The 22,339-nt window shown below is 41.2% G+C and overlaps 2 protein-coding genes across 3 annotated transcripts; one reads left to right on the top strand and one right to left on the bottom strand.

The window, feature by feature from the left end:
- The first annotated feature begins 2,552 nt into the window (after window positions 1–2,552).
- Window positions 2,553–9,693, top strand: sult1st6 (sulfotransferase family 1, cytosolic sulfotransferase 6). The gene is made up of 7 exons (XM_075457721.1): window positions 2,553–3,305; window positions 4,115–4,243; window positions 5,653–5,750; window positions 5,968–6,094; window positions 6,779–6,873; window positions 7,908–8,088; window positions 8,711–9,693. Exons 1-7 carry the CDS (start codon window positions 3,119–3,121, stop codon window positions 8,821–8,823), a joined length of 930 nt encoding a protein of 309 aa, XP_075313836.1. The 5' UTR covers window positions 2,553–3,118; the 3' UTR covers window positions 8,824–9,693.
- Window positions 9,084–20,970, bottom strand: atp2a1l (ATPase sarcoplasmic/endoplasmic reticulum Ca2+ transporting 1, like). Of its 2 annotated transcripts, XM_075457720.1 has the most exons (24): window positions 20,687–20,970; window positions 19,833–19,850; window positions 19,417–19,499; window positions 18,225–18,329; window positions 17,300–17,438; window positions 16,516–16,596; window positions 16,324–16,409; window positions 15,931–16,228; window positions 15,677–15,843; window positions 15,490–15,578; window positions 15,297–15,399; window positions 15,073–15,204; window positions 14,821–14,937; window positions 14,520–14,738; window positions 14,314–14,425; window positions 13,833–14,056; window positions 13,472–13,692; window positions 13,161–13,363; window positions 12,986–13,071; window positions 12,770–12,903; window positions 12,562–12,679; window positions 12,340–12,457; window positions 12,014–12,059; window positions 9,084–9,746 (listed from the first exon to the last, which is right to left on the bottom strand). In XM_075457720.1, exons 1-23 carry the CDS (start codon window positions 20,802–20,804, stop codon window positions 12,055–12,057), a joined length of 2,976 nt encoding a protein of 991 aa, XP_075313835.1. In that variant the 5' UTR covers window positions 20,805–20,970; the 3' UTR covers window positions 9,084–9,746; window positions 12,014–12,054. The 2 variants fall into 2 exon arrangements, with proteins under 2 accessions (XP_075313835.1, XP_075313834.1); XM_075457719.1 differs by lacking the exon at window positions 12,014–12,059.
- Between the last annotated feature and the right edge of the window lie 1,369 nt (window positions 20,971–22,339).

The following is a 22,339-nucleotide window of genomic DNA, read 5'->3' as shown; positions in this document are numbered from 1 at the left end:
TTCCATTAATCTTATCACTATATATAGAAAAAATTTGGGAAAACCTATTTGAGAATGTTAACACAATCAGCACGTCTCATATTTTTTATAAACACACCACAATAGAATACAATTTTTTTTATTAAAACATGAAAGGAGTTCATGTTCATATTTTTTCATTTGATCATTTCAGTCCCAGCACAGAATTTATGTGTGTATACTGTATCTTTTGTGTCTCTTAGGTCTGTGACCATTGCTTGAAAAGAGGAGTGCATTGTGACATGGTTTAGGTTTCACAAAAGGTGCTGAAAGCATGTTCTTTAGTCACAGCAGCACATCCAGCGCCAGGTCAGCTTTTACTGTTTACTAATGCTTTTGCATAAAACTTGCATGTGCTCGAGCTCCTTTTTTTTCTGATGGATATGACACAGTTTGATAATGAATAAATAAAACTGATGCTATGAAGTAGGTCAGTTAAGTGGTCATGCTTTAAAAAAAAAATCCATTTAAACCATCAGAATTAATTAGATTTAAAAAAAGCAGAATTGAGACAGTCATCATCGATATCTTTAGAAATCACTTCACAAAGATATGCGTCTCTTGTTCAAAATTTGAATTCCTTTCATTCAGATTGTCACTTCAAAAATGAGATTTTTGAACAAAATCAATAAATGGAATAATGAATATATCAAAATATATACTGAATAAACAGAAAAAGACTCCACATTCTATGTGTACATTTTTGAATTTTTGCTCATAGACTGTTCTATCTATGAAACCAGTGGAACTTTATGTATAATGTATGAACTAGTTCACCTGACAGTGCTTTTGAGACATTATGAGGTTTTATTATTCATAAGCCATGTGAAATTCCTTATTGACAAGACTGTTTTTGGAGCTAATGACTGGAAATGGGAGGAAATCATCTAAACTAACCTGACATAATTATCTTGATTATAAATATGGTTTTGGCTGCCTCTTTTGATGAATTTAATGTCCTCTACCTTTCTTAAGGCTCAACAAATGTTGCCTCATTTATAGGAAAATTTCCTGAAAGTTCACTCGAGCTTTATAAAAGGTTTTGAGAGAAAATGTTTTCAACATTCCTGACACACAAAAGAAAAGAAAACCTTTAACTTGAAGGTCCTCTGAATGAACCTTTAGGGAAGTTCCCCGAGCGTTCACTAGAGGGTCGACAAATGTAACGCACAGAGAGATTTCCTCGCATGTTCTTTAAAGGTTACAAAAACTGTACACTTCTGTTGGACATATAATAACGACATATCAGGAAACACAGGAAACATTTTCACACTAAAACGACTAAAACATGAGAAAAAAAAAGAGAGATTAAAATTACAATTTACAAAACAACATTTAATCAAAATGTGACACAATACAACAACCTGAAAACACAAAAAAGGAAGGGAGAGAAAAAACAACACCGCTTAAAGAGAGCAGAACAACAGAACCGAAAACACAAAAACCAGAATGAAAAAACGCACCTAAAAAATAAAAAAAACACAAAAAACATTTTAGCAAAATGAAAAATGCTACATTTCAGACGAATCTCAGCATAGTATATTAAAAAAGATCTACAGAATGAAAGGTTGTTGTGTACCACTTTAGGAGACACAGTGGAGCCTTTAGTCTTTAATCTGATCTAAAGGAAATGTTTAGCATGCAAGATCACAAATATTGTTTTACACGGCTTATCACCGCTGCCATCTCTCATGCAATGATCTTGAGACTCACAATACCTTTCTCATGGTCTCACGCATTCAACTTATCACGCTGTGAAAAAAACAAATGCGTACCCATGGCATCGTGACAGGAAAATGAAAGACTGACAGCACAAGTACAGACAGGACAGAGCGGCGCAGCTACATTGTATATCGGTTTTAACTGAACTAACTTCATAGGAAAAAGTGGCAAACAGCAAACAAACTGTTATCTAAGGACTCCGTCCTTTGTTCAGTATTTCTACAATGGTCCACCTCGGCTCATTTTCAATTGAAATATTGTTTTTAGTGTCAACAGGATATTAAGACTGGAAATCCTGGAATGTAAAGTTTAAACAGTAGCCTCTGAGCATTCAGATCTCTAAAGACATTCAGCTAATTGTCTAGCCACATGTGTACAAGCAAAATGCCTTATTTTTACAAATGTATGGAGAATGAACTGACAGTAGCAAGCCTCTGTCAAGCATTCCTTCACCACAATTAGGTCGGGTTAATGTTGACTTTAAAAGGGTTCAAAGGTGTGTTTTTAGCTGGGGAATTTCCTGTCTCTCCTAAAAAAGGGTGATTTGTTTCCTTTTTTGATTAGAATACAGACTGACGTTGTTTCCTTTGGTAAAAGACCAAGAAAAACAAGCCTCCAGGGTGAAACAAGACGCTGTTAAGTTAGAAAAGTTTTTGAGCAGTCAGATTAAATGTTAATCCATCTTTTGTGCATGCTTTGTGACTATAGCGCACCTCTCAGTGGCTCTCTCAAGACCCTCCTTTGTCCCTTCCTCAAATTACAGAGGAGGCTGTTGAGAAAATTATGAGCAAAAGCGGAATTCATACATAACTAGGAATGTTACATAAGGGCACTTTAGTGTAGGTCTGCCTGTGCAAGTTCCAGTGATCGCAGAGATAAGAACCTGGTACAAGCACTCAGACAGCCAGGTTACATAGATAGAAAGAGGGTGAAAGCAAGCACATTTAGAGAGACTGAGGCACTTAGACTTTTGCAGGGATTACAGAAAGGACTGTTTTTGGGAGCGCCTTCTGACAGATTCTTGCTTTTGGATTCAGATTTTGGGGAGAACTTGTGCTCAAAACCACAAGAAATCCAGAGGAAAGATTCCTAGACAGCAGGTGACAACACAAGGGAGAGATGATGACGGCGTGAACAGGAAGTATACACAGTGACTCTCTGCTTGCCAGTCGAGCTGGGAGGAATTTTCAGACAGCTGGAATTTAAGGGGTGCAGAAGCAAATCAGCCGTGAATGTTGACAAAGCCAACAGTGAGACGAGCTACTGAAGTCAGAACGTCAGGGAAAACCACCACACTGGCCTTGTTGGAGCTGCTCTACAGTCAAATTTAGACGTCTGGATTTGGATTTTCTCCGGTGAACTTTTAACGCTGCCAGTCATGTCAGAAGGGAAAGAGCTGAACTACAAGGAGGCCATTGAGAAGGCCAGCTCCTCCATATCTCGCTTCCCTCTCATCCACATCAAAGGAGTTCCTCTCATGTGCCACATCGCCAACAACTGGGACTCCATCTCAGCTTTTCGTCCCGACCCATCAGACCTCCTCATTGCCACATACCCCAAAGCAGGTACTCAAAACAGCTGCCTTCAGCTCAGCTCATAAAGAGTGCATTTCTTCGTGGGTAACCATTTGTAGACAAGAGGTTCTGTTGTGTGTGTCATGCGTTTTTTTAATGAAAGTGTCAGAATTTTGCACTTGCGGTGAAAAGTGTATTTGCTCAATTCAAGTCTGATAATATTGATCTATACACTCGAGGAAAACATGCTATTTGACTCCATTGCTTTTTTCTTAATAGATTCAGTTACCTTGCAAATTAGTTAGGATTTTATAAAATCTTATGTGTCAGTTGCATCCACTTAGTCTCTCAACCTGCCCCTAAGGTGTGATCACTGCTTTTTATGTGTACCTTTAGGTCACGGGATGCTTACACATTTACAGTTCAATAGCATTGCACTCACCATGAGCATTTTGGCTGGATTTAAACATTTTAACCACGTTTTCTCATATTTACTTTGACTTCTAATTAAGTATTTTCACAGTGTGATATTGTTGCTTTTTTTATCTTCCACTAAGTGGTTCAGTGGTTTAAAGTAGGAGAACATAGGCAGAACAAACACTAGTCAGTGTAGACTAATATTCTTCAAGTTGTTTGAGGAAGTGTGAAGAAATCATTAGAACATTTGGACAGTAAGCCAAGTGTTTTCCCAGTTTTGCAAGAATGTTTCCTGGCTGTTGTAATATCCTCTGACAAGTTCCCCAGAGTGATGACTAAGGACAGATCTGATTAACTGCTACAGAGTGGAAAAGATTAGGTGAGATTCATTATACTGAAAGTTTCCTATATTTTCATCGTGGCTTCTCTCTTTGCGTCTTTAGGGACCACATGGACCCAGGAGATAGTCGATCTGCTTTTGCACAATGGAGACGCTGAGGCCTGCAAACGAGCCCCCACACCCATCCGCAGTCCCTTCCTAGAGATCTGCTCCCCACCCCCAATCCCCTCAGGTGTGTAATTCTGCCTCTGGTTATATTTCCTGGAATGTTGAACAGATTTATTTTACATTCTGAGATGTTCTCTGTTCTGCATTCTTCAAATACTTCTGCAAAACCCGCAAATTCCTGGAGAAATGTTTTCATAACTGCTTGTTTGTTCCTCAGTAATCAGGGTCAATGAGCTATTAACCCATAAGCATTTCCCTGTGGCACCAAAATGGTCAAACTGCCAGAGCGATAGACTCAAAAAATGGTGCTCCCAGATTTTCTGTATATCCAGAAAATGTTTATGAAATAGAACAAAAAATTAAATAAGAAAAGTGACTTGTTAGGGTTGGCCTACATCTCCATCTACTTCTTCGCAGTCTGAAGTTCTGCATTTGTTTTTTTGCCATCTTGGTCACTTCTGCAGCTGAAAGTGACTAAACTTGCACAAGAAGGTGGAGCTGGAGAGAGATACTTAAAGGATGATTGGATGAATATCTCTTAAATAAAGGCATTATTTTCAAAAAGACTCCTGCACATTGATCATAATGAGGGAATCTAGCTAATGACACCATGATAACTTGATGGAAAGATTTATTGACCTGGAAGGCTATTTAATGATAAAAGTTGATGATGACACTGAACCTTTTATGATTTCATTTCTCATGAAAGTAAATCTTTTATGATGATGTGAACTTCAACCAGCTCTCATCGTGGCTGCCACTTAGTTACCTCTGGCAAAATGATTTTTCAACTAGAACCTCTGAGTCTTTCTTGCTAGTTAGCTAGTTGTTTGCCTTCTTTTTCTGCAGTTGCTGTTCCTCGGAACAGGAATAACTAAGATCATGCTCATTGAATTACAGTCAATAAAGAGGTTAATTTAAACAAAGTGAAGCATAAAACAACTCTATGTTGCCATGTGCATATAAGATGTCAACTGCTGAGCTGTAGGTGCAGTGCTGATTTTGGAAACAAAAATGTAATTTTTTTAAGCAAAGCCAAGCTAAATGGCTGATGTTTGTGTCATCATTTATGTTTAAGAGATGAGAAGCATATTTCCCTAAATATCAGTATTTTACTTGAACGTGAACATAAGCGGGTGATCATAAACTAAAAAACAGGCTAAAACAGCAGCTTCTTGCTGTAGATCTGCAGCACTTGATGTTGTGTTTTTCCTCCTTGATTATGATGATAACAAAGGACTTTGCACCTAGTTGGAAATTTAAATGTCTCCCAACAACGCTTGCTTTTCTCAATTTGTTCCAAAGTTTAAAACCTACGGGAGACTCTTTTGGTTTAATATTCTTAAACAAGAGAAAACATGGGATATTTATTAATTTCATTGCGTAATGCAGGATCTAATTTCTTTGATCTGAGAAAACTCAGCTTGGAAGTGTGTTTTAAGCCTTTCCTGTGTCCCTAAACATGTGTTTTAGGTCTTGATCTTTTGAAGAAAATGGATCCTCCAAGAGTTATCAAGACACATCTTCCTTTTCAGTTGGTGCCTACAGGATTTTGGGAAAACAAATGCAAGGTAAGACATGATTTAACATTGAAACTCCTGCACCCTTGTTTGTTGCTTCCCACTTGGTAGTAAAAGCACACCTGTAGGGTGAAAGGTTAATTTTACAATGCGTGCAATTAGGATGAGAGGTTAACAATTCAATGCCAAGCACTGCCGCATCATATGACCTGCTCTAAGTAACATTATTGTAAATCTCTTTTTATGCCCTTCCTGGTTATGTGTGAAGGCTATCTATGTGGCTCGTAATGCCAAAGACAATCTGGTGAGCTACTACTACTTCGATCTTATGAATAAGACCCAGCCTGAACCAGGGCCCTTTGACGGCTACATCCACAAGTTTATGCGAGCAGAGTGTAAGTAGATCAAGTTACATTCCTGTGTGTCCTATTACAATAAGTCAAACAGTTTTTCCTGACTGAATCACTAGCATACTGTTTGTTTTTTCTAACGTGAGCGTGTCTGTCTGGATGTTTTTTGGGTTTTTTTGCACTTATATTGAACTTACATGGAACAGCTTTGGTAACTTCTTAGAGTACTCAACACCTTATTCCACACATATTGAAGTGTTTACCCTACTGAGAAAATGTACCATGTTTCAGTGGCTTTGAGAAGATTAACAGAACTCTGCACTCCTGTGGACTACCATAAATACCAGTTAGAAGACCCCCCCCCCCATTGCTATTGTAGTAATCCATTTAGTCAGCAGGTGACATCTACAAGTTGCGTATAAACAGATTTGACAGTTTACCTACAGCCCTGTATTAAAATGTAAGTGACTCAAGTTCTCATCAATGAAGCAAGCACCATGAAGAAGTAAGATAAACATCAGCCAAAAGCATTCGTTTCAAAGCCTAGTAAGCCAAAAGTTAACGACTTATCCATAAACTTATCTATAAATATACTTTTAAGATTAGAAAGCAACATACCCACGCATGTACGCCAACACATTTACATTACAGTAAATGTGGTCTCAGTGGTCACGGATGGCACAAACCAAATAACATTTTTCCATTCAAGTGTGCTCTGTGTCTCCACAGTGTCATGGGGCTCCTGGTATGATCACGTGAAAGGTTACTGGTTGGAGAAAGAGAGGAAGAATATTCTTTATCTCTTCTATGAGGACATGAAAGAGGTAAATATAAAACATTACCAAATCCTGCCTGTTGAATAAAGAGCAAAGGATAAACCTGATAAAGTCCCATTTCCCCTGAAGCTAAACAATTGGCAGAATGATAAAAGTAATTCTAAATGTATTGAAACCAGAGAATATCTTCTTGGGGTTCCCTAAAGGTTAAAGGCTTTTGAAACATTTTGTTGCCTGGACATTCCTCAAAGGAACAGTGTGGAACAATCACTGACATCTAGTGGTTAGGTTGTGTTGTCAACTTGTGCGTCACCCTGAAGACTTTTGTTCTTCATCGATTCATTCTGTGCGTAAAAACCACACCAGTGTTTATTCCTGTTCTTTTCTTAAGCCTATCCTGAGCTCTTTTTGCTTTTTCATGTCTTCGCTTCTTTGACACTTTTTTTCCTGTTCTTGCATTCTGCAATTTCCTCAGCTATTTCTCAGACGTATACCACCATCTAACTTAAAACAGTCTCCACACGAGGCGATTGCTTTCATCTTCACAGTCCCCCTCTCAATGGCATTCTTCTGCGTAGCTCTTAAGACTGAAATATCCCTGTTCTCTATTTACTGTGCCAGCAGATATAACTGCTTCATTTCAAGGTGGAAAAAAACCAAACACAATCAACGATCATTGAAACACAGTTTTTAATAAAATTTTGTTATTGTTACATACTTTTAGCTTAAAAACCTCACAAGCTAAATGTGCTATTCATATAAAAGTTTTAAGAGCAGTTAGTAAATAAAAGATAAGAATTTACATCTCAAAGACGTTTTAATAGTAAAATAATGTTTGAAAAACTACTGAACTCCACTGTGTTGTGTTTAATTCTGAAAATGCTCAAACTTTTATTAGACAGATTATGATGTTTGCGGCCTTCTTTTGTTTTTACCTGATCATACCCGTTCTGGATCATTTATACATCACCATGTAATTACAGTTGTGTTCACAGCTGTAATGTTTTCCATGCTCGAATGTGCATCGTCTCAAATAAAACAAATACTCACACATAATCCTGGCATCATATTTATCCCCCCAGAATCCTCGGCGTGAAGTGGAACGCATCATGAAGTATCTGGATTTATCGGTCTCTGATGAGATCATCAACCAAATTGTGGAGCTCACGTCCTTCAAGAACATGAAGGAAAACCCGATGGCCAACTATTCCTGCATCCCATCACCTGTTTTCGACCAGTCCGTCTCTCCCTTCATGAGAAAAGGTGCAACAATCAGCTCCCAGGCTTTGCCATAATTAAGATGCAGGGATATTTGGTTGAAGACACGCAGCTCTAATCCCAAAGTCGAGGTTTTGGAATAAGGATTCGTGTCCCGGTGTGTTGATAAAACATTGTGATGGACACACGAACACAAGCAGAGGGGCTCACAAATATTTCAATTTAATGGTTTATTCAGTTAAATCAACTTCTCACTCTGAGAGAACTCACCTCTCTGTTACTGTATTCTGACATTTTGTCTCCTCCCGCATTCATTACGGCTCAATGCTGCCCCCTATTGGTTCTCGGGTGAGGGTTAGGGTTGTGTGTCAGGATTTTAATTTGAACTTTCCTAAGATGTGGACTATTTTAGATGTGGAATCTTTAACATTTCATAAACCAAACAATTTGTACTTTGACCAAGAAAATATTAATATGAAATTGATAAGGAAAATAAGTTCAGGTTGCACTGAAATGTTCAACAAGAGAGACTTCCAGGAAAGAAAAAGTAGAATATATGTATACAATACCGGTATATATGTAAGAAGTGCAAGTACACTTCTCGGTTATTTGTTAATATGACTACCTAACTCTGTTGTTTTCTCTTATACATTTTCTACACATATAGGTGAAGTAGGCGATTGGAAAAACCATTTCACACCTGAGCAGTCACAGATGTTTGATGAAGATTACGAAAAGCAAATGAAGGATGCCAACATACCATTCAGGAGCCTCATTTAAAGGATTTTTGCGTTTTCCACATTCGCTCTGCAAACCAAAGACCGATGGACTGACTGCAGCACTGTGCAACAGCTGTGAGAATATTTGGCACAAGCTAAAAACCAAAATGAATGATGAAAAAAAAAGAAAACAACCGTCACTTTTCATGCCTGGATGTTAAACACTGCAATCACTGCCCTTCGTGAAGTGGCTTCATAAAGGAAATCAGCCAAATACACGTGTAAAGGATGGATAAAAATGCTCTCCACAATGCAAATAGATGAGTTTTTGATCATCACTTTATTAGAGCTTATCAAGTAAACAATAAATAAGACCAGAAGTGTTGTGACTGAGTGGACATGCCCATTTTATGTCATGAGACCTCCAACAGAGTCCGCTGACTGCATGGTGCCTATAGAGAGTGCTGGCAACTGGAGGCTTGTGGTGTTTTTCTGCCCATATGAAGTCATTTTGCAACCCTACACCACACTGTACAGAGCTTAGCTAAAGCAGGGAGGCTGCACAAGACGCGAGCAACAAAGACTAGAATAAAAGTAATGAGCTGGAAAGTCAATCATATGAAAATGGACAGAGGACACAAAAACACAACAGCTGAGGATATCCAAGGTTAACAAAAAAATCACCTTTAATACATACTTTATCTCTTGGAATAAAATCTTAAATATTTTATTACTTTATCAGCAGGGATACCCCTCCTCATTTGATTCAATCTCCTTCTCTATATAGAGGCTTTTTTTGTAGACTTTTGACAAGTTTTTTTTTTTTATATGTTTTCCTGTGTTTTCTCCTCTCTCTTCTATTGGTATGCTCACTATGACTCCCCTCTTTGATTTTGATATCTCTCTCTCTTTCTCTTCTTCACCTCTTTCTCTTCAATCCTTAAGATCCTCTTCTTCTACATCTCTATTTATGAGCTTCTGTACCTGTTAAAGAGATCATAAATTAGACAGAGAAGGGAACGATCTTCATCCATGTATTTTCATAAACAATGGAAACTGACACAAAGACAAATGAAAAGGAATGACACTTGAAACTCTGATGGACAAACATACAACTACTGCCAGGTTAAAGCTTTAGAAATTTTCTTCCAGATCTAAGATAACATCAGTTAGAAAGCAGATTGGACTGTACAAGATAAACTCACAATTAAATCCAAATAAAACAGTATGCACATCAATTCTGTCATTGGAAGAAAGTAATTTTTTTCCCATTTTGTTTTTAAGTTGAGCCCAAAATTGAGGAATGATAATTATAATTTAATGAGGGGGGCATGAGACGAGCAAAGATCAATGTAAAACTTTTTAGATCCTTTCCTTTAATATCGTGGTGATTTAATTTTCATTTGTTCTCATTGTTTTGTCGACATTTGCAGAATGCAAATGTGGTTACAGCCCTCTAAAGAAGGCAAACTGCTCATCTGACCCCTAAAGTTAATGGTGAAATGATTTCTGTACAACTAAACAAGTTGCATTCTTGTAGGTTTTTGTAGCTTGATCAGGCATGAATTAGACGTACAGAGAATATAAATCCCCAAGAAGAAAAATATATATTTCTAGTTTCAGATATGTCCTTCTATCATTTTTACGCTTTATGTTAACATACTAGTATATCATCATAGATAACTAGATGTAGATTTAAAATGTAGAGAACGTGTCAAGCTTTCTAACTTCTCTATTGCCATTGTCTGCTTATGTATGTTTCACAGGTGAAAGTTTTATCTTTTATTCATTTTCTACATTACATACTGTTTGCTAAATGTTTTATAAGCTGGTAATGAATTAGCCTGGCTGACGCGTCCACAATCTCGATGAGATGGTGGTCTGGGAACTAGGTGTGCATTTTCTCGTATTTGAGGCGTGCTTTACGAATGCCTAGAGCCGTTTATTGGGCGCTACGAATGTCTATCAAATGACGTCAGGTTCTTCCCATGCTGCTTTGCGCGCGATTCATAGCCAATTGTATCACTTATACCAGATTCGACGAGGAAGAAGAAAAAAAAGTAAAATAAAAGTAAACTGGCGCTCTAAACTACTTAAATTGACAACAAAGTAGGACTATATGCTATATTCTACATGAATTTTTATGTTGTAGAGTTGTGAATTTATTTTAATAATGGAGAAATTGAGCAGCCTTGCTTTGTTGTCTACAGTAGCAGATCAACCCTCATCTTACTTTGAAGCTCCCAGATCAAGGAAGTGACGTCGACGCAGCTTTAGCAGCAGAGAAGCTATCAGGCTTGTGTTGATGATAATAATAAACTCCTGGACTATGTACAAACTTCAAAATGCATCGTTTTGTGAGTACAGACCATATTTGTACTACTGTAGAAGTTTGGTGTCATGGCATGTGATTTTAGTGTGGTAATTTTGGAGATACTGCCAGGGTCCGTTAACCCTTGTACGAAGCTATTCGGGATAACTCAGTAACTCATCTGATGTTCAGCCAATATCGGAAAAACTTCGGGTGGGCTACTTGGCTGGATGTCACGGTTCAAATGACCCTAGGGTGAATCTACTCCGAAACACTTTCTAAGGCTGCATCAAACGGTAACGTTGTGTCCGCTGTCATGTTGGATTAACACTCTACAAGCTTCGGTGTAGCGCAAATACGTCGTCATCGTCTTGCTGCCCCCCCCACGTTCTGTGATTGGTTCCCAAACTCTGGCAAAAATAAGGGCGGTGGTTTCCAGGCTGACTTTGCAGTGAGAATGAAATTGAGCGCAAAGCAGCATGGGAATTCCCAGGCTAGTAATGAATGCTAAATAGAAGGGTTGGTAAAGGGCATCAAGTCTATTCAGTGTCCGAAATTATGGGACAGGCGTCTCCTGCCACAGACATAAAACACCAAAGGCAGACACAGTGACGATAATGCTGACAGCAGGGGTGATCGACTCACCTGCGTGATGTCAGAGAAAACAAAATAACAATCAACAGAGAGCTAACAAGAGGACGTCACGTACAGACAGCAGCACCCGGGGATCTCCCCGTCTCCTTGTCAATTCAAAATCATAAATTCATCCTAAAGGGGTTTTGTTAAGTAGTAGGGAGACCCCAGAGGTTGACCGCAACACAAGTCTGATAACCTGCCTGAGAGCAGTACATGAGACAAAAGAAGAAAAAAATACAAAAACATACAGACAAACTATAATAGTACACAGTGATAGCCACTAATAGTGCATGCTGTGGAATACCTTGCTTTAGTTACAGGGTAATGGTGGTGAGTTGATTGAATTTACTCTGGAAATCACAAAGGGTAAGTGAGTTAATGATGGATAGAGAAAATTTACAGGAAAAACAGAGATGATGGATTGGTAAAATAGAAATTAAGGAATGAAAATGAAGTGATGGATAAAGATAAAGAAACACCTTGTTAAAATATTAATACCTTTCAAAAGATGACAGCATTAATGAATTAATCATTAAATAGAGGTATAATTATGATCTGTTATTTACTGTTACAAGATCATCTTCATTTTAAAATGTTAGTGTGGATGTGCAAAAATGTAAGGCTACTTACTCTCAACGTAGTTGCGGGCCACGAACTTCAGCACCTCATCAATGAGAATGACAGGGAAGGAAAGCTTCAGGACCATCAGCCACTGTTCTGTGTCCAGATGGGTCAACTTGAAGATCATCTGGGGCGGGAGAGAGTGGATGTCAGAGCTGTTGGAAACTCCGCAGAGCACTGCGATTTTACAAGCCTAAACCGAGCTGTGGAGGGAATGAATGTCTGACTTACGGGCAGAGGGTCAACATAGATGATCATGAAGTGCAGAGACATGGACAGGGTCATGGCAGAGATCAGCCAGAAGTTGCTCCATGGGGGCATGCGCAACAGAGACTGGTTCTCAGACAAGCTGGGAAAAGAAAAGGACAAGTGTTTTGTGAAAAAAAAAAGCAGAACTTGTCTTCTTTTTTTTTCTCGCCTTGAGCTTCCAAGCTGGTACCTGTTAAGAGCGTTGCACATCTCAATGGTGACCAGCACAGACAGAGCCATGGTCATGGGAGGGGACGCCTCAAAGATCTCACATTCGACGTTGGCGAAGTCCTCGTTCTCATCGTGGCACTGCATGAAGTGGGACTGCACCGAGCAGAGCGGAGGTTAATCAGAGAGCGAACACACTGTTTGTGGAAGGCAGAATGAAACCAACAATACTACTTACCAGCTGGTAGTAAGTGACTCCGGGGCCAGTGTCATCATAGAGGAACCACCAGGTAGCACCACCAACAGTGGCAGCACCGACGTATCCTGTCAGTGAAGGACAACATTTATAGTTTAGGCAAGTGTTTTTCCTATATTTAAACAAAATGCCAGCAAATCTCCACAGTCGTACTTACCACCAATGGCCATGTATCTGAAGAACAGCCAGCCAGAGATCAGGGGCTCCTTGGGAGAACGTGGGGGCTTGCCCATAATGTCCAGATCAGGGGGGTTGAAGCCCAGAGCTGTGGCGGGCAGACCGTCAGTCACCAGGTTGACCCAGAGCAGCTGGACGGGGATCAGAGCCTCGGGCAGACCCAGAGCAGCAGTCAGGAAGATACTGATGGGGTGCAGAAGGAAATAACAGGACAAAAGGACAGCTGAGGTTAGCTGCAGATAGAGAGAAAGATAGCCAGACAAGATGTGGACAGACAAACAGGCCACTCACCAGACGACCTCACCAACGTTGGAGGAGATGAGGTAGCGGATGAACTGCTTCATGTTGTTGTAGATAGCTCTGCCCTCCTCAACAGCAGCCACAATGGAAGAGAAGTTGTCGTCAGCCAGGACCATCTCAGAGGCAGACTTGGCAACGGCAGTGCCAGAGCCCATGGCGATGCCGATCTCGGCCTTCTTCAGGGCAGGGGCATCGTTCACGCCATCACCAGTCTGGGGTAGGAGGAAATTATTCATCCCTTGTTAAAGTGCTGTCAGACTGCAATCTTTTTTTGACAAATTACTCGGGAAAAGCACTACAAAAACGCTAGTGCTGAGTCTGTATCAAATTTCATAGGCTCTGCAGTTCTTACCATAGCAGTAATTTCATCATGACCCTGCAGGAATTCAACAATCTTGGACTTGTGGGATGGCTCCACACGGGCAAAGCAGCTTGCCCTGCACACAGCGGCGGGCTGCTCATGAGAGGGCAGATCGTCAAACTCACGTCCAGTGTAGGCCCTGCCAGTAACATCCTCATCCTCTTTGAAGATGCCAATGCGACGGCAGATAGCGATAGCAGTTCCCTTGTTGTCACCTGGCATGCAGAGAAGGATATGTTTGGTGGAAAGCTGGTACAGTCTCTTAGTTGTAAAACAAATATTCAACACCAGGTGAGAGAGAAAATATAAAGTAATATCAAATAACAAATTATGGGAATAGTGTCATAAGAAGGGCAGTTCTGGGATTTTTCCTTTAACAACGAACTGACATCAGCAATTACTGCCTAAAATGCAACAAAATATTATGCGCAGTACATTGGCAAAAACATTTTTCTATACTAACAGTACTAACCAGTGATCATAATGACACGGATTCCAGCTTCTCTGCACAGCTCAATGGAGCCAGTGACCTCCTTACGAGGGGGATCCAGCATACCCACGCAGCCAACAAAGGTCAGGTCAGTCTGAAGAGAGATGTGTGAATAGAGCCGTTAAGTCCGACATATACTCACAGACAAATGTTTCAATATCGAGCCCATCAGGCTGTCATGTTCTCACCTCATAATCGGCAAACTTGGTTGAGTCCTCAAGGACCATCTCCTCTCTCTTCAGAGGGTTGTCACGGGTGGCAAGAGCCAGACAGCGCAGGGTGTCACGGCCGGTACCCCAGTCCCTGATGACAGCCATGATCTTCTCCTTGATGGCATTGGTCAGGGGTACACGGGTGGTGCCAACGCGCACATATGCGCACCTCTCAATCACACCCTCGGGGGCACCCTGTGGGAACAGCAGCATGATTATTTTGTGTTTCAATTAATCCAGTTTGCTCTCAGCAACGAGGAAGAAAGGGAGAACTGACCTTAACAAACATCTTGGCGCCACCATCACCCTTAGCTGGAGTGCAGAACACGGACATCGACTTCCTGTCACGGGAGAACTCAAGAGTGAAGTTCTTCTTCATGAGCTGCTTGACCACCTGTTGGAAGATACAAAGAGGGTACATTTATTTGACACTAAGTCTCGATGCTGCTTTTTGTTTTAGTTCACAGTTAGCTGAAATAAAAACTAAACTTGATCCTTGGGATGTTGCAGATGTTGAGAGTAAACTTACTGTGCAGCAAGCGTTGGCTCTCTCAATCTTGGACAGGTTCTTCACGTTGGAGTTAAACACATTCATCTTCTCAACCAGGCAGCACAAAGCGGTCTCAGTAGCCTCACCGACCTTCTCATAGATATTCTTGGACTGGAAAAGAATGGAAGGTGGTGGAGGAAGTTGGTTACACTGTGGATGGACATGAGGTTTCATTGTGGCACACAGAGAGCTATCATTTTTACCTCATTGTAGTCCAGAGAGGAGTCGTTGCACAGGGCGCAGATGGTTGACAGCTCAACAAGGCCGTCGTATTGGCTGCAGCTGACTTTGGCACCTCCCTGCGAACTGATGGACAAGGAGCAAATCGCAAAGACATTAGAGGTGGTTCATGTACACAAAAGGCTCATGAATGATATTACATGGAAACCAACTTACACCTCGCCCTCTGGGGTGTATTTGGAGCCAGATATATCAAAGGCATCAAGGTCAACATGTTCGTCATCAACGTTCTTGACAATGAACATCTATGAATGAAGAAATTAATATCAGCTTCTCTGTGTTTTATGCAGTCATTGTCAAAAACTGCCTGCAACAAATGTTTCTTTTTTGGTGAAACACCCACCTTGGTCACACACATCTGGTTGGTGGTGAGGGTGCCAGTCTTATCAGAGCAGATGACAGAGGTGCAGCCCAGGGTCTCCACAGAGGGCAGGCTTCTGACGATGGCGTTCTTCTTGGCCATACGGCGGGTACCCAGAGCCAAGCAGGTAGTGATGACAGCGGGCAGACCTGAAAGATGTTGGGAAACATTTTAAGTTAAGTCATAAGCAAGCAGCAAAGGAGAATTTTTTTTTTAATTATTTTTTACTTCCTCACCCTCAGGGATGGCAGCCACAGCCAGAGCAACAGCGATCTTGAAGTAGTAGACAGCACCACGGATCCATGAGCCTCCGTGGACGGGGTCGTTGAAGTGGCCGATGTTGATTGCCCAGACAGCAACACAGATCAGAGAGATAACCTTGGAAAGCTGCTCGCCGAACTCGTCCAACTTGGCCTGCAGAGGGGTCTTCTCCTGCTCTGTGGCAGCCATCTGGTCACGGATCTTGCCGATCTCAGTGGAGACGCCGGTAGCTATAGCCACACCGATGGCCTTGCCAGCAGCGATGTTGGTGCCCTGCAGGAGTGATAAAGGGAAGGAAATTAAGTCAGGACCAACAACAACAACAACAACAACACTGATGATAAATTAGATAGGTGTAGGATGCTAACAGAGAAAAGCATGTTCTTCTTGTCCTGGTTGACGGCCCTGAGGTCGGGAACCGCATCTGTGTGCTTGATCACACTGACAGACTCACCTGAGACAGAGGAAACAAAAAATATAATTAAAACTTCCTGTACAGATGGGACAGAAAACTATTGGCCGGTTATCTATTTAGTTATTTATTTTTTTGTAGAGCTTACCAGTCAGGATGGACTGGTCCACACGCAGGGTGGTGGACTTGATGGAAACAATCCTGATGTCAGCGGGGACTTTGTCACCAACTGTGGGAATCACAGGGAAAATTCACTACGCTGTCACAGAAGACACGAGATCTTGCTGTATTTTGCTTCACTGTGCCAACCTAAACTTATCCCAAATTATTTTTACACTCAGAGAACACCACTCATGCATTGAGGGTGAGGGGGAACTTCTCTGTAAAATAACACTTCTACCAGTAACTCTATAAATAACTCCAACAAAAAAGCACCAAATGCTCGGACAACTTATGGATTTGTTAAGGATGCGAGACTTTAACTGGCACATGCCTTTACCAATGAGAGTGGGGCACATGTGGCGGGGGGGTGTAGGCAGCGTGCTAAAGAGGAAACAGGTGTGCAGTGACAAATGAACAGAAGTGGGCCATGGCAGGCTGGGGGGAAGAGGTGTAGCAGGCGCAGGTGAGGGTATTTATACTCGGGATTTCTTATGGTCAGCATGATTTTCACAGCAGCGCTGCTCCATCCTGCCTTGCTCACGTTCCCTTTAAAAGACACCAAGCTTTGACATCAGCCTTTACCAGGCACATGTTGTACCTCCTGATTTGTCTTTAAATCCCTAAACAGAGCTGTATCTCACGGCTTTATCTTGCAATAGATGTATTGTACACAGGTTGTAATAGGAATCCTTACAGAGCGGCTTGACAGATTGGGTCTCCCTTTTAAAAATAATCCACACACTCCCAGGGAAGTTCTTAACAGTTCTTACCGGACACCTCCACAATGTCTCCAGGGACAATTTCTCTGGCCTTGATCATCTGCACACTCTTTCTGTCAGAACGGTAAACCTTGCCCATCTCAGGCTCGTACTCCTTGAGAGCCTCAATGGCATCTTCAGCGTTACGCTCCTGCGATACACACACACAACACAAAAAAAGATATATTAAAAAACAAAAAAAAAAGAAGAAAGTAAGTAGTCCAAACAAACAATGGGGGTCATCTCAAATTGAATAGAAGCAGCCCTAAGAAACTAAATGAAATCTTTGTGCCGTATTTAATTGGGATTAAGGGTGCACGTGAACACTGGTGACGTGTCAATACGCTTGTTTATCCTTGCATGGATGTAAACTATCCTCATTTTGCCCTTGGTTTGGTGCTGGCAATGTCCTCTAAGAGGCTTTGAGTCATTACAAACCGCAATTACACAGTGATACACAAGTTAGTGATACATGAGTAGGTCACATCTGTTATCTGATGTGCACTATTCCATCTTCGGCCAGCATAAATCCTTATTGTAGATCTTATTTCTGTTGTACATAAACACGATTCTTTGAGTGGAGAGTGAAACATGTAAATCATTTTATTTAGGGCAGAGTGTTCAAAGGTGGCATTTGGTGTTATTAAAAGGGTCTATCTGCTGTGCACGACATAGATTTTCTGACAGCAGCTTGGTTAAGCCTGTTGTTTAAGTGAGAAAAACAAGAAGGAAGCAGCTAATTTGATCTATGTAAATATTTAAATTTTTAAAGATGAGATAAGATTTGCTCAACACAAACTATTTTGAGCTTCAAAAGGATCTCGCTGAGTTGCCAAGTCTGGGTAGAAAACATGGTAGTACCTGGAACCTGCATACATGCTGTCATCACTGCAATGAATATGTGCTATTGCTCAATGCACTGGGCCGTATCACTGACCTGCCACACTCCAACAACAGCGTTAGCAATGAGGATAAGAAGGATGACCAAAGGCTCCACAAAGGCGGTGACGGTCTCCTCGCCTTCCTCAAACCAGGCCAGCACCTGAGGTCAGAATTGCAAACAGTTAGCCAGTAACAGTGATGGCAGACCATGCTGCTCCTGGATTATTCAGATTGTTTCAATAGCTTAGCTAAACTGGAATGAAAGAACTCTTAACAAGGAAAGAAGCTTGTATAAATGTGTCAAATGACAACAAGCTGTGTATATATATGTATTATATCATATTTCAAATAAATAATTAATGAGGGAATTTTTGTTTTAAATGCATTCGGCAAAGTATTATATATGGTGATATATATGATAAAAACAGCTTTAAAAGCAATTTTTGATACTGCCTTTATCATCTCTAATCTAATCAGGCTCTTTCTTTTACTCTGTTCACAGATGTTTTTTTTCATCATATCTTTTGCATGTCATCATAATGTCATTACACAAATTGTTATTAATAAGGTCCCATAGCTCTTCTCTCCTTCTGACTTTAACTCTCTCTGGGAGGCCCTCCGTTCCATCCTTCAGACCTGACCTTTCCTGAAGGATTTGGTTTCTCTCCTCAGCATGAGGCTTTCTTAAAATAAACCCTCACCCCTTCAGCCCCCCTACACTTTCCTGACCCCCATCTCTCACTGGCTCCTCAATATTCGCCTTCTAAGGCTATCGTGACAGCTGGCCGAAGGAGTGAAAACTGGGCATAGCAATTAATACACCTCCTACAAGCCTTCGCAATCCGTCTTCCCTCTTCTCAAGTTGTCGTCTTCAAAAATAAATAAGGGGGTGGAGGGCCCTGAGGGGTATGAGATGTCGTCTTGACAAAGTGGCCATAAAGACACGATCAACTTCACCAAGCCTGTTTACTGGAATGGTTTGTGTGATGTGTTTCAAATCAAGTACAATCATTCCCCTGGTTCAAGATCAAGGAAGTTGTGTCAGAATGTGTAAAATGTAAAGTAACAGAGACTATCAGTGAGAAAGATGGAGAAAATATGCTGAACCAATTTCTGCTCGAGACAGTGCCTTTAAAGCTGCAGTGGAACTGGTTGCCTTTACTATATCCCCTACTAGTCTTACCACATGAACATTACAGGAATAATCTGACAAGATTAAAAGGTAATACTAGCACTTGTTTACTTACAAAAGAAATGCAGGCAGCCAGCAGCAAGATCCTGACGAGCAAGTCCTCAAACTGCTCACTGATCAGCTCCCAGATGCTCTTGCCTGACAGACACAAAGATATTGAAAATGTTGAACGTTCATAAAAGTGAATGATAATTGACTCAAATAAGCATCCAAGGGTGTTTGTGTAGAAAGGAATTTGTTTTCCAAAGTTTATAGTGTATATAAAAACATGGTCCCAGTGATTGACTGACAGGGTCCAGTGGTGAGGATGAGGTATTTGCTTGAGGGGATTACACAATGAAAATGCAGTCTGCATGATTATTATTAAAGCTAATTTGTAGAGAAGGGCCAGTTTGGCAGCATCTAATCAGATGTCTGGAAGTTCTTGTTCACATTTAATCATTTTGTAAATGAGCTCTGTTGAACACTTACCTTCCTCAGCGGGCAGCTCTGGTGTTCAAAGGTAAAGCATGTGGAGGAGTTTAGAGACACAGAGAGATGGGAAAAGACATGGTTAGTTGATGTTCCTCAGACATTTTTAAAACTTTTGAAGGAATTCTTTGCATGAGATGGTAAATGTGACCACGACTTCATTGTTTTATCAAACTCCCTGATACTTTCAAACTCTGTAGCTGAATAGCTTAAATCAAAAGGCCACTTTGCCGTATTGCTATAATTCAAAATCGTCTCAGCTCCGATTGATTTCAAACATAGGCCTGAAAACCGCAATGTAACTGCCGCTCACTGAATTGTGCCACTGCAACATCACTGAGTAAGCCAGACCCTTGCTGCTTAAATTAACAATATATCAAAGTCTAATTCGCCATTCCAGAGGTTATTGATCATCAATTATACTACAAATCGTTAACCCATCGAAGGACCTCCCATTTTACTCAGCCTAAAATTATCCACCACTCCTATCAATGCCCGCCCCATATATCACTGCAGGAAGCTTCTTGAGCCATCACCTGTCTCACTCGCTCTCCAGCCATCTTCTTTGACTATCTTTAAATAGCTCCTCAAAGCCCTCAAAGTCTCTGCTTCTCAATGTCTCTGCTTTCTAGCAGCTGTTGCAACTCCTCTCTAAAACAGCATCAGCCCAGCTCCACAAGCATCTCTGGAAGCTCCACTGGTGTTAACTCAGGAAAACTCTTCCAGAGATGATCTTGTGGAATATTCTGATTGTAAGTTTCTTTGACAGTCAAGCGAAAGGTTTCTTAGTGTGGCTTACTCGCCAAACAATTTCTGTGTGAGTCTTTCCCCATCCCAGATGCCCGGACTCTCACCATTGTGGCCAAACTTCGCCAGGTTCTTCTTGAACTGGTCAGGAGTGAGGCCGGTGGTCTCATTCACTCCGAAGAAAGCCAGGCATTCTTCGGATTTCTGTGCGTGTGCGTTCTCCATCCTTCCTAGATAGACAAGGGATTGGCAGACGAACCGTGCCTATCCGTGCTCTTTTTCTTCTTTGTTGTTCTGTGCAGTTTTTACCCTTGGTCCACCACCTTCACCTTGAAGTGTGGCACTCTCCAATTCAGGAGTGCTGGATTGACAGAAAGAGCAAATAATCTCATACAAGCTCAGGGTTTTATACTTCCAAAGGGCTGAGGATGGGAGGGACACCCCACTGACACATGCCTCCAAATTCCAGCATAGGCGGACATGCTGGGGGGGTGTGAGGGTGGGGTTCGAGGTGGAGCAATGAGGAGGTGAGATGGTGGACTTGGACAGGAACTGGGGGGCACAAGACTTGGATATGGAAAGGAGGTAATGCAGAGCCATTGGAGACAGAGGGGGGTTGGGGTTGGGGGGCGGGGGGGTTGTACCGTAGATGAAAATGAGATCTGTTTTTGGAACATGCATGGTCAGTGGAATAAGACGAAGGGAGAAGGTGAGAGAGTAAGACAGGAGATCATCGAAGGGGAGAGCATTGAGTGACGGCTCAACTGGTTTCTGCTGAGGAAGGTGGCCAAGACAGATAGACAGATAAAGAAGAGAACGCTGCGTGTAACGTAGAAGAAGGGAGATGAAGACAGTTTAGCATGATAATAAGCAAAGGGCATTTTTTCAAATGAAGACTATGGGTGAAACAAGTGAAGTTCTTCATCATTGGAAACATGACTCAACTTCGTGCACCAGAGCTGTATCTTGTAGAGTCACCAACATGTGTGCAAGCGTTTAAAGGTTTAACAGAGATACTTGATATATCAGAGACACCAGACCTAACAAAAAAAAATCCAGTCAAGTGAAACATAGGGATGATAGAGGGAAGAAGAAAGTGAGTTTACTAGGAATGATTGCCAGGGGACGAGAATGCCAAGGAGACAGCCAGAGGGTCACTATATCACACCACAAATGAGAAGCCCCAGCCACATATACAAGAGGATCAGGTTTTATTTTTTATTTTTATGAGGAAGGAAAGGTATCAGACAGATATGATGCAGCTAAAGCAGACGTACATCAGACGATCCACCAATAGCCTGTTAACCAGTGTGGCACAATGGCCTCTGGTGGTGGATACAGAGCACTGACTTTTTTATTTTTTTCTGAAAACAAACACACCAGTCAGTCTTCGTACTGAAGAAAACTCGGTTGAAAGTGAGAAGTATATTGCTGCATGCTGATCTGTTGATTTACTAGTTGTTTTAAGAGCAGTAAAAAGCCCGCTGGGCAGTACAGAGAGCTCCATACACAGGAATTCAAGTTGCTGTTTATAATCAATTAACTGACAGCTGTTATTGTATAAGCAGCAGTGGTCACAGCTCACGTCATCTGACAGCTGGATGCATTTCTGCTGCACTGTCAAAACTATATTAACTTGTTTTCACTGTTAAATACTGAAAATACTTGAGAAATTAACTTTGCCATGTTGAATTCTGACACTAGTACTCTTCAGAGTATTTTTTCAGTCAAACCTCTCCCACTCTTTCCTGTGAATGGCG

Source organism: Odontesthes bonariensis, chromosome 23 (assembly GCF_027942865.1).
Source record: "Odontesthes bonariensis isolate fOdoBon6 chromosome 23, fOdoBon6.hap1, whole genome shotgun sequence".
Taxonomy (NCBI): Eukaryota; Metazoa; Chordata; class Actinopteri; order Atheriniformes; family Atherinopsidae; genus Odontesthes; species Odontesthes bonariensis.
Note: the sequence above shows the minus strand (reverse complement) of the source record. Positions and strands in the feature narration are given on the sequence as shown.